Source organism: Piliocolobus tephrosceles, chromosome 18, assembly GCF_002776525.5.
Source record: "Piliocolobus tephrosceles isolate RC106 chromosome 18, ASM277652v3, whole genome shotgun sequence".
NCBI lineage: Eukaryota > Metazoa > Chordata > Mammalia > Primates > Cercopithecidae > Piliocolobus > Piliocolobus tephrosceles.
The window spans coordinates 36,315,390-36,328,222 of record NC_045451.1 but is presented as its reverse complement, the minus strand read 5'-3'; the positions used below and the strand labels follow the sequence as shown (position 1 = coordinate 36,328,222).

The 12,833-nt window shown below is 41.4% G+C and overlaps 1 protein-coding gene across 3 annotated transcripts in view; it reads right to left on the bottom strand.

The window, feature by feature from the left end:
• EPG5 (ectopic P-granules autophagy protein 5 homolog) overlaps positions 1–12,833 on the bottom strand; it is a 140,679-nt gene that overhangs the window by 117,325 nt on the left and 10,521 nt on the right. For all 3 annotated transcript variants that reach the window (XM_023207621.2, XM_023207620.1, XM_023207619.1), the window contains exons 2-7: positions 7,860–8,804; positions 5,857–6,100; positions 4,545–4,681; positions 2,957–3,064; positions 1,980–2,053; positions 125–230 (exon numbers count right to left, since the gene is read on the bottom strand). In XM_023207621.2, the coding sequence (XP_023063389.1) occupies positions 125–230; positions 1,980–2,053; positions 2,957–3,064; positions 4,545–4,681; positions 5,857–6,100; positions 7,860–8,804 (1,614 nt within the window). The remainder of the gene's footprint in view (positions 1–124; positions 231–1,979; positions 2,054–2,956; positions 3,065–4,544; positions 4,682–5,856; positions 6,101–7,859; positions 8,805–12,833) is intronic.

Below are 12,833 nucleotides of genomic sequence, written 5' to 3'. Positions count from 1 at the left end.
TTTACCTCATGGGGTTGCTGGGAGAATTAAATGAGATATTATGTGAAAAGTGCTTAGAACAACACCTGGTGCATAAGAAGAGTGCAAAATGATTCATCAAAATAATGCAGGCATGATAAGTTACCTCTTCTCCTCCTTCGTCTACTAGCGTCCAGGTCCCAGACCCAGGCCCTGAGGAGGATGACTTCCGCTCGCTGGGCTTCATGTGGCACATGAACTCAGCTCGATTTCTAAAGGACAAGAATAGTCACTCCCATCACTTAGATGAAGGCCCATGTGAGCGCATTCTGGATTATCTACTCACCCTGAAGAAGAGCCACACATCAACCCAATCTTCCAATGATTGAAATTAGTGAATAAGAACTGGCCAAAAACTAAGGCTACTAAAACTGCACTAATTTTGGTGGCAAATGCAACCATTCTGAATTAGTAATGATGAGTAATTGCAGAAAGCAGCTATACTAGCACAGCTCCCTGCATGATGCAGGACCTCAATACATATGCTGCAGACCTTAACTCCAACCAGGCTCACAGAGTCTTGCCAGGGAAACTATTTCAGCAACTATGACTTACTGAATAAAAAAGAGTAATGAAGGCTGGGCACAGTGGCTCGCGCCTGTAATTACAGCACTTTGGGAGGCTGAGGTGGCTGGATCATGAGGTCAAGAGATCAAGACCACCCTGGCCAACATGGTGAAACCTCGTCTCTACTAAAAATATAAAAATTAGCTGGGTGTGGTGGCGCATGCCTGTGGTCCCAGCTACTCAGGAGGCTGAGGCAGGAGAATCTCTTGAACCCAGGAGGCAGAGATTGCAGTGAGCTGAGATCGTTCCACTGCACTCCAGCCTGGTGAAAGAGAGAGACTCCATTTCAAAAAAAAAAGAAAAAAGGTAATGGAGAGGCTTGTTTAGGGCCAAAACACAGATATCAATGCAAAAACACTTGTGAGTCAAATCATTATCTACCACGTGCAGGAGCAGGCCCTTGTATCCAAGGCAGTAAGGGAGCGGAATCATCAAATCTAAATTCCTCATTTAATTTCAAGGACTTCTATAATCCAACCCACCTGAGTTCTTCACCTTTATTACCAGCTCCTGCACACACCTTTGCTTCAGCCACACTGATCTACCTGTGCTCTGCACAGCTATCCTAACCTGTGTTGGGGCCTTTGCTCACACTGTTCTCCCACCTACAAGTTCTCCATTGTCCCGTTCTCCTACTGAAATCCAATCCATTCTTTTTTTTTTTTTTCAGATGGAGTTTCGCTCTATCACCCAGGCTGGAGTGCAGTGGCACGATCTCGGCTCACTGCAATCTGTGCCTCCCAGGTTCAAACGATTCTCCTGCCTCAGCCTCCCAAATAGCTGGGATTACAGGTGATTACACCACCATGCCCGCCTAATTTTTGTATTTTTAGTAGAGACGGAGTTTCACCATGTTGGCCAAGCTGGTCACAAACTCCTGCCCACAGGTGATCCATCTGCCTTGGTCTCCCAAAGTACTGGGATTACAGGTGTGAGCCACCATGCCCAGTCCAATCCATTCTTCAAACACAGCTCATTTACCATGAAACCCTCTCTGACTACTCCATTCAACTCTTTGTTCTCTTCATTTCTATTGCATAGCTTCACAATTTAGCACTTAAATCTCTCTGTGCTATTTCTCTTCTGGCATTAAATCTCTTCTTCCAAGAAACAGATCACCTTTTTTGTCTGTAGCACCTTTCACAATAGCATATATGACAAGAGGGGCAAAGCCACTAAAATAGGGATCCCATAAAAATAGTTGCTTATATATAAGCAGTTGAAGAGTCACTTTGAAACAAGAATCAAACCCAAAGAAAATCTGCAATGTTAAATTCTAGAACGCCAACACTTCCCTTAGCTGTTCTTCTTTGGATCTAGGCAGTTTCAGGAGCCAATCCTTTAGAAGAAAGAAGCATTTCAATCTCTACTTCACAAAGCTCTTCCACACTTACTTGACAGGAGACATCAGCAGGGCAAGGGACTGCATAAAATGAAAGACCCCTGATGGGTTATGCAACACTTTGATCTGAAATCAGAAAAGCAAAAAGCGTACTGTAGAAAACAAATAACCCAAGTGTCCACAATCTTGGTTCACAAGCGTTCTGACCAAAGTTGCTGTTAAGAGAACAAAGGTGAAACTGGTACCTAACACACAAGAGTAAAGCACAACCCATGGGTTACCTGGCGGCACTGAGTCAGCTGTACTCAAAGAGCAGAGGTAGCTGAGCAGTTTCCATCAATTATCTGTAACAACATGGGATGAAGGACACACTACTGCTACTTTAATCCAAAGAGAGACAAAACAAAAACAAAAAATCCTCCTTCTACCTAATAAGATTCAGACTTCTTGCCACCAGAAATGCTAAAGAAAAGGAGATGTGGAGAAGCTGAACTTGGCAAACATTTTGGCTCCTGCCCATTCTAAGTGGTTGCTATGAGTAACTAAACGACCTAAAGGCAACAGCAGAGAGGAGAATCTAAAAACCACATAGTCAACTCCTAAGTATACAAGAGTTGATCCCACAGACCTAAGATCTCTGCTAGTATTAAAGAACTTTGAGATGTAGTGGCTTCTGTTTGACCTGTACCAACTGTGGTGTGAGACAGATTGACTTAGGAAGCTGTATTGAGTACCACAGGAAAAAAGTCCTGGTGAGCCTTCCTGCACAGAAATTGTGTAGAGTTAAATATGACTGAACCTACCCAGCCAGACCACAAGCAAACTTAGTACAGTTCTATCAGTTATGGGTGGCCCAACAAGTTTCAGCCTAAGAACTTTTATAAATGTATACTGGATATATTTTAAGATTTTTATTTTAAATATTACTATTTTTTAAATAGTCTTTTTTTTCCCAGCAATTTCTTTAGGAAAAATATCTAATAAAACCTCTCCCCCAACCCCTCAGAATGAGGTGACCATTCATCATACCTGGATGAAAGGAACAGCCCATGTACTAACACCAGCGGGACATCGAAGAATATGGTTTAGAAGGAAAAGGTGATCTCCAGGACAGCCAACTCTTTGTAGCACGGACACCTAAACAATAAAGGTCATATGATCTCACTATTTTTTAAAAAAAGAATAATTTCTCTAGGGGTCTAGTAAAGTCATTTATCCAATGCTTCAATACATGCAGTCTTTCAAAAGAGTAACCAGACACAAGACATACTATCCACTGGCTTAGTTTCTACCACAGAGGGACACCAGAGGCCTATGAATCTATGAGTACTATGATAAAATCACAAGCAGATTCTCTACAAATCTAGTTTTTTCTTCTCTGGCAAATTACAAGTCACTAATGTTCCTGGCCACAAGTGAATAAATATAAGTCAAGTAGTTTAATCTATAAACATAACCAATAAACAAATACCCCTCTTTTTATAATACACCTAACATCTTTCTTAAGTTTTTCAAATCCTTATACCTTTCTTCTCTTAAAAGAAACTGTTTTAAACATGACATTAAATATCACAAGACAGAAAGAATGTGATATAGAAAATTTTTTGATCCATACCTTATCTAAAATGCACAAGACCAGAAGCATTTCAGATTTCAGACATTTTTGGATTCTGGAATATTTGCATAAATGTAAGATATCTTGGTGATATGGTTTGGCTGTGTCCCCACCCAAATATCAACTTGAATTCTATCTCCCAGAAGAAGATAGAATATTCTTCTTCTTTGTTGCAGGAGAGACCCAGTGGGAGGTAACTGAATCATGGGGGCCAGTCTTTCCCGTGCTATTCTCATGATAGTGAATAAGTCTCACAAGATCTGATGGGTTTATCAGGGGTTTCTGCTTTTGCTTCTTCCTCATTCTCTCTTGCCACCACCGTGTACGAAGTGCCTTTTGCCCTCCGCCATGATTCTGAGACCTCCTCAGCCATATGGAACTGTAAGTCAAACTAAACCTCCTTTTCTTCCCAGTCTCAGATATGTCTTTATCAGCAGTGTGAAAAAGGACTAATACATCTAATACATTTGGAGCTGAAACATACGTCTAAACACAATATTCATTTGTTTCATATACACCTTATACAGAGCCCGAAGGTTGGTCTATACAAAATTTTTTGTAATTCTGTACATGAGGCAAAGTTTCTATTAAGTACTTAGGTGTGGAATTTTCCACTTGTGGCATCATATCAGCACTCAAAGAGTTTGGAATTCTGGATCGTTTCAGATTTCTGAATTAGGAACACTCAACCTGTACCTATATTCTGAATATACATCTAATCTTCAATTTAGCATACTTCCTGCATTTTCATTTCTTTCAAAGTTGAAGTCCAGAGTTCATTCAGCATAATCTTTATCAGGGAGAAACATACTTTGTGCTTAATAATGCACTAGATAAATAACTTATTACCACGTATCATGATCAAAGAAAAGTCATTAATAAACTCACAAAATAAATTAGCTGAAAAAGTTGTTGAAGACCAAATGTAATGAAATAACAGATAATTCCTAAATTATGAGAGAAATAAAACAAAGACTACAGTGTCTATTTTTGTACCCTTACCAATTTCTGCAGCCAGAGAAGAATATCATCATGAAACTGAGTATCTTCATTAACTCTCCTGGTGAACATGAATAAGACACTAATGCATTCCTTTAGCTGACAGAGATCGGAAGGAATGCTTTCTGTCTGCTTAGACACTGTAAATGAGAGAGATTAAATGAGTCTCTCATAAATGGTGTTTTGGGGGGAATTTTTAGTGTCTTCACTTAAACCAACAACAATAAAAAATCTTTAAAATATTTAGTGCAGATGAAAAAAAGGAGAAAAGTTACATAAAAATATTTAAATTTTTATAAACAGACAAGCCAAAAACATGTTTAACTTTGAAGTATTTCAAAATAACGGAAAAACCAACCTCATCATAATTTCTTTTTTTTTTTTTTTTTGAGAAAGTCTCAGTCTGTCGCCCAGACTGGAGTGCAGTGGTGCGATCTTGACTCACTGCAACCTCCGCCTCCCGCATTCATGCCATTCTCCTGCCTCAGTCTCTTGAGTAGCTGAGACTACTGGTACCCGCCACCACGCCCAGCTAGTTTTTGTATTTTTAGTAAAGAAGGGGTTTCACCATGTTGGCCAGGCTGGTCTTGAACTCCTGACCTCAAGTGATCCGCCCACCTCAGCTTCCCAAATTGCTGGGATTACAGGTGTGAGCCACCGCACCTGGCCATAATCCACTATTTTTTATTTGAAAATCAGTACATCTCTGATCTACCCCCAGTTATTTGATTAGTTAAGAAAATAGGGGAGGGGGACTTTTACTTTAAAGTATCCTAATGTATCCCCCAGAAATAAAAATTGCATAATTCAATAAGCATACTTAATATTCATGTCATAAAGACTAATTTCTTAAAATCCAAAATAAGATGAAAAATTCAGAACATTATTAATCCTCTGTTGGAAAATTAAACAAAACAGTCCTACAAACAAAGCAGCCCAAACAAACCACAAGAGATAAAGGGTGAAGAAGTATTCCGATGATTACTTTTATAATCAAAAACTATATTTGGACTCAACTTGGTAACAAGCACATTAACTAGGACAGCAAAGGACATTAATGATAGATAGTGAGCTTTTTGGCATCCTACAGAAGCAGAGAAAGACAGTCACGGAGAAAGGAGACCTGGTAATGCTCCCAAGAAATGTCATTAATGCAGATCTCAATCCTACACTTGGGGAGGCCTGGTAAAACTGCAAGCACAAATGGTATCTTGTAAGACCAATTACTACACAGTCAATTCAACCAGACTATAGCCCTCAATTTTTTATTTATTTCAAAATGCAAGAAAGAGTGAGAGCTTCATTACTTACATACCTTGGCCTTGCTGGTGAATTACTAAAGATCTCAGAACAGCTGAACTACTGAGCAATGCATAGATGTAAGACTCCACTTGCAACCTTGAGAGCACAGAAGTATAAGAATGAAGGGCCAGGGTCTGGTGGAGGTGTTCAGCTTTGGCATCAAATAGCTTCTTTAGCTCCATCAGTGCATTTTCATTCATTTCTACTCTTTGGTAGCGATGATAGCTGGAAACCTTCACTTGATCTGCACAGATACCCTACCAGAGGACAAAAAGGTACAATAAGAAACTAGTTACTCTTTCCATTTGAAGTAAGCAGGCAGCAAATATAAGATACATAGGCTTCAGTACCATCTTCAAAGAGCTTCTAATCATGGTGAGGAGATGTATTACTGTGTAGAGAACATTACCAGCAAATATATGATCAGGTGCAAAGGAACATAAAGCCAATCACAAATACATCGCAAGTTCAGAGAAGGGAAGAGTAACTCTAACAAGTAGTCAGAAGTGGGCCAGGCGTGGTGGCTCACGCTTGTAATCCCAGCACTTTGGGAGGCTGAGGCAGGTGGATCATGAGGTCAGGAGTTCAAGACCAGCCTGGCCAACACAGTGAAACCCCATCTCTACTAAAAATACAAAAATTAGCTGAGCATGGTGGTGGCACTATAATCCTAGCTACTCAGGAGGCTGAGGCAGGAGAATTGCTTGAACCTGGGAGGCGGAGGTTGCAGTGAGCCAAGATTGCACCACTGCACTCCAGCCTGGGCAACAGAGCTAGACTCCATCTCAAAAAAAAAAAAAAGTAGTAGTCAGCAGTGAAAGCTGCAAGAAAATAACAGAACTTGTCCCTAAGACTCTCAAGATTGATGATCTTACCTTCTATTTTATGAACATGAAGCCAATGTGATATCCCCTAAACTTCAAGGTACCTTAAAACATCTCTGGATCTACCCTCATCATTCTTTGTAGTTCTACTCAAGAGAATACACACTCCAACAGCTGTGTTCTTGATTCTATCCTCTCTTCTTCAACGCAGTATTTCCAAATGTTTCCCTCCTTCCTATCTACAGAGATATACAGGCCTGCCAATGAATGAGGATTAGGGATAAGGGAATCACGTTTCTCTCCAATATCTCCTCCAGCTTCCCTTCACTGCTAAACTAGTCAAGAGTAACCTCTTCTTCCTTGCCATCTCTCCTACGCCACTATGAAATGGCTTATGATCACTTTGGCCTCCATAGGGTTGCATCTAATGGTTTTCCCCATCCCCTCTCAACCCTGAGGGGACGTCTTCCCCTTTCTTTGGGGCCTCTGTGTTACATGTCAGGGACTCTCCATTGCTTATAGTTAAGAAGGTGAGTTTCACTCTCATTTTGTCCACTGGCATCATCCTGGAGCTAGGAATCGGTTACTACCTTCAGATTCCTCATCCACACTCAATGGGGAAGACCATCAGATACAACCCTATGGAGGCCAAAGTGATCATAATACCTTCAGTTTCCTCATCCCTTCTTCTCAACCTTGACACTCTCTACCCATTAGATGTTGGCAGCATTATGCCCAAGGTCACAAACTAATGACCTATGGGCTGAATTTCAGCTGGAGACATGATTTGCTTGGCCTACACTGTGTGTGTATATGTCTGATTAGTTGCTAACATTTGCAAATTAGGATTCCTCACACAAAAATCTAGATTTCTAGTTTTTCTTGGAAAATCATAAGATGTGGCAATGCTGAACCATCACAATCTCACAACAACCATCGACTAGAACTCAAGAGCGGCTGTCCCCCCTACACCAGGCACAGGCTGACCCAGTGACCGTTGTCCCACTCAGCCTGCTTCACTCCTCCAGGTTATACATCTGGCTCCTGCAGGCATTTGACTTTGTGATCCCTGCACTCTACTACTCTAGGCTGAGGCAGGGTCAGTGTGGGTGTAAGGAACAGACTCCAGACCTGGACTGCATCCCAGGAATGCAGCTCTGCTGCAAATTCCCCAGGCCTCTGATCAAAATACCTGTACAGACATTTGTTCCTCCTTAAACTGCCACAGCCGACTTTTAGCATTCTGGCAATCAGATGTCAGAGTAAGCAGCTCAGCTTCGGCCAGCAGCAGTTGCTTCCTACATCGTGAGTAGTTCAAAAGCAACTCATAAAATTCATGCCTGTCTTGATGAGCCATGCTGTCAAATTCTTCTAAATATGACTCGACATTTTCTAGCCATGAACCAGGCTCCAAGATTTTTAGCTGTTCTTTAGTAAATGGTACTAGTTCTGGTTGAGATGGGAGTTCTGGGTAGAGTCGCTCACTACGAAGCAAGGGTTTCACTGCCACCAAAGCTGGTGCTTCTCTGGCAATTTCAGCTGGCAACTGGGGATACAGTTTCTTCACTCTAGGTGTCTGAAAAACATGTTTGGCTTCGCAAGAACTCTGCAAGCCAACATTCTGTGGCACCTCTGAAGAACAAACCAGGCCTTCTTTGTCTTCTTTACTATTCTGAGCTTCTCTGACTTGTATATTTTCCATTTCTGGCTGAGTATAAGAAAAATTAGATTGGGGTGCACTTTCTGAAAGTCCACCTTGTACTGACGTATTTTCCTCTACCTCTGTGAAGTTCTTGGGGGTTTCTACTATAGTTCCAACACTGTCTCCAGGCTGGACCTTTGGCGTGACTGCACTGTCCCCCACATAGGGTGTGGCCTCTGCCCCTTCCTTTGGGGGCTGTGTGTTACACGTCAGGGATTCTTCATTGCTTATAGTTAAGGAGGTGAGTGGTATATCAAACATTTCACTCTCATTTTGTCCACTGGCATCATCCTGGAGCTGGGAATCGGTTACCACCTTCAGATGGTCTCCTTTGAATTCACAGGCTAGAGAAGGGATGTCCCGCTCTCTGGAGTTTTTTGGAAGGCAGACTTCATCAGACTCTTCCCTCTGAAGGGTTTCATATTTCTTCTTTTCCTAAAAACAACATACATAATGTGAAATAATTTATCACAATAACTGATGGTTTCAGCAGGAGGAATTTTAAAGCTGCACATAAAATCTAAATTTCATCATTAAACAAATGAAACCTAACTTCACTTTATCAGCAATGTGTTTCATATTTCGTATTATCCATATTGAGTGTGTTAAATTCGGAGATTCACTAGTCTGATCGTAAAAGAAAAGACATCACAGTGAGCAGCAAATTCTGATTCAAAAAATAGAAGGGGAAAGTTAATTAGACTGTACATCACTTTGCCAGAGGTTAAGTGAAATAGATCAGTCTCTACGTATCTTCAGCCACAATAGGTTTGTCTCCACCTTGACAAACAAATTCACTCAAAACTCAGGGAGAAAAGGACAGAACAACTTGAGCAACAGAACAATTGTAGTACTGGAATAAAATAAACATCCAGGAGCCCACACTGACATAATTACCTGAATGAATAAATACGTAAATAAAATGGGTAAGAAGTGACAATTCTTCCACACAGGAGAATTCCGATTAATAGAATTAACAGAAGGAATGAGAAAAACAGAAAATTTTCCATAAGAACACCATGGTTAACTGTCACAGGTAAGATTTACCCATGGATGCTAAAGTGAGTGAGTGAAGAGTTTAAGAGAAACAGAGTATCTGCATAGTCTCAAAGTATCTCCTCCCAAATGTTTAATAACAACAAACAGGAAAATAGTAAGTTTCAGTGGAGAATCCTGGAAGATAATGCTTTAACCAAGTGATCAAGGTTACGTCACCAGTAATACTGACATCGGATACCCCAATAGGATATTCCCAATAATGTGTAACCTCAATCTAATCATGAGAAAACATCAGACAAAAACCCAAACTAAGGGGCAGTCTACAAAATAACTGAAGGAATGTGGTCATGAAAGACAAGACTGAGAAACTGGTAGAGATGGAGGGAACTACAGAGACCTGACAACTAAAGTGTATTGTGGGACCTGGATTAGAAAAAGGACATTAATGGAAAAACTGGTGAAGTCCAAATAAGTTCTACATCTTAATATTGCACCAACATTAATTCCGTGGGTTTTTTGACTGTTTTTTTCTTTTTTGAGACGGAATCTTGCTCTGTCACCCAGGCTGGAGTACAGCGGCGCAATCTCGGCTCACCACAACCTCCGCTTCCCGGGTTCAAGCAATTCTCCTGCCTCGGCCTCCCGAGTAGCTGGGACTACAGGCGCCCGGCTAATTTTTTGTATTTTTTAGTAAAGACAGGGTTTCACCATGCTAGCCAACCTCCTGACCTCGTGATCCGCCCACCTCGGCCTCCCAAAGTGCTGGGATTACAGGCGTGAGCCACCGCACCCAGCCAATTTCTTAGTTTTAATCATTGTTCCATGCCATAGAATGTACAGTTATATAAGATGATGACACAAGAGGATGCTAGGTGAAGGGTACATGGGAAGTCTCTGTATTATATTTGTAACTTTTCATTAAGTACAAAATTATCTCCATCATCATAAAAAAAGTTATTCATTAAAAATAAGTGTATGGTTTCAAAAAAACCTTCAGGCATTAATACACAAACTAGATAATATAGGAAGTTAGGCTGAATAAGGAAGAAAAAATTATGTAAATGACATTTAAATAAAGTTGTTTCATTCAAACAGACTAAAAACCTCATTGAAATCACTCATATACTTCCTTTCACAAAGAAATTTTAAGGCAGGCAAACATGAGTTACACAAGCTCTTGGTTATTCTGGATTATTCTGCTCTGAATGTCCAGCAGACTAACAGCCAAAAAAGTGGGGCCTTTATATATTAAAGAAAAGATGAATGTTTTTGACGTGGAATTTGAGGTCAGCTTGTTGAAATGAACCTGACTTTCAAATATTTACAAATGGTAATGATTCAAGAAGCAAAACGCCCCTCCAAATAACTTCGCTCCCCACTGTGAACTGTGGACATTAGATCCAGAAGTCAGCCACCCAATGCACATCTCATACAAACTAGTTTATTAAACTGCCTAAAATCACGAATAACAGAAAAACATTATGTAAGTGTTAATAAAACAAAAAAGCAAGCCCAAACTATGCTGCAATGATGTTTAGCAAACTTGCTGTAATAAACAGGGTTCTCAGACAGAGAAGTCAGAAAGAAAAAATTAAGAGGGAAGATGGTTACCACAGCAAGAGAAATGTTAGTGGACACATCAGGGACTCCTCATTGCTTACAGCTAAGGAGGTGAGTGGTACATCAAACATTTCACTCTCACTTTGTTCACAGGCATCATCCTTAAACATCATCCTTAAAAATACATATGATTTGCTTGGCCTATATTGTGTATGTATGTGTGTATGTGTCTGCTTAGTTGCTAACTTGCAAATTAGGATTTCTCACACGAAAATCCAGATTTCTAGTTTCTCTTGGAAAATAAGATGTGGCAACGCTGAACCATCACAACCTCACAGCAACCATCAACTAGAACTCGAGAGCAGCTGTCCCCTCTAAACCAGGCACAGCCTGACCCAGTGACCATTGTCCCACTCAGCCTGCTTCACTCCTCCAGGTTATATACCTGGCTCCTGCAGGCACTTGACTTTATGATCCCTATACTCTACTAGTCTAGGCTGAGGCAAGGTCAGTGTGGCAGAGGCCAAATTTTAGTGAGTTGACAATCAGAAAATGAAATTAGTAAAACAATTTCATTTATAATAGCATAAAAAGAACAAGTGTTTAGGGATAAATTGAGAGAAAAAAGCATACTACTTGTACTCTGAAACTTATAAAACATTATTGAAAGAAATTAAGTGCAATTTAATTTCTTTAAATGGAAAGACATTCTATGTCTTTTACAATATCGTTAAGATGAAAAATATTCCTCAAATGGACCTACAAACTCTACACAATCCCTTGCAAAATCCTAGCTACCTTTTTTTGCAGAAATTGTCAAACTGATATTTAAATTGCATACAGAAATGCAAGTGACCCACAACAGACAGAAAAAGAACAAAGTTGGAGAACTCACACTTGGCAATTTCAAAACCTACTACAAAGCTATAGTAATAAAGACAGTATTGGCACATGGACAGACAAATAGATGAAAGGAACAGAACTGAGAATCCAGAAATAAAACCTTACATATATGGCAAATTGATTTTGACAAGAATGTCAAAACAATTCAATGGGGAAATTTGAACAAATGGAGCTAGAACAACTGGATATCCTCAAGTGAAAGAATAAACTGGATCCCTACTGTTTGGACGAACGGAGGCAAGATGGTGCACTTCCGGGTTCTCCTTCACCACCAACTCTTCCCGCGCGCGCGAAAATGCAGCCAGCGACCTGGGAAGGTGCAGACCAACTGGGCATGCGCCAGGTGACGTCAATCCGAAGAGACCAAGATTTACCTGGTCGCACCTGCGGAACACCCCCCGACACGCCCGTGCCCCACCTATTGCCCTCCCACTCCTAGAAAAGCCACTCTTAGCCAGTGAGCCACGCGGCCTTCTCACAGCCCCACTCCTGTCGGGATGTCGGGACTGTGGGAAGTCCGTCCGAGAGCCCCACCGGGGGACTCTGCCGGCCTCCTTTGCCGGAGGCCGACAGACTTCTCCCCCACACCTTAGGTGACCAAAAATAAACTGTGCAGTGCTATTACCCTTGCCTACTCGCTGGTTCTTTTGTGCCCGCTCGGCAGGTCTTAGAAAAACAAATCAGTTGGTGCCGAAGACCTGGGAGGAGACCCCTCCTCAGGCCTCTAGGGGTTGAGGAACCTCCTCCTGCTCCCACGCCGCAGACGGACCAGGACCTGAGACCCGCTTCCCTCACTCTCATGGCCTCTCTGGGGTAAGTGCCCTTGTCTCCTCTTTACCTCCCTCGGCCAGAAATCCTGTGCAGGTCCGAGGTCCATTTGGAGCCACCATGTGGCTCGGGAGACCCCTTCAGGACGGAGACGTCCGCCTGAAGGTAATCTCCACTTTGGCTCCATGAGCCTCCAGTCTGTCTCTGCTGGTTCCAAAGGACGCTTTGAAGCCA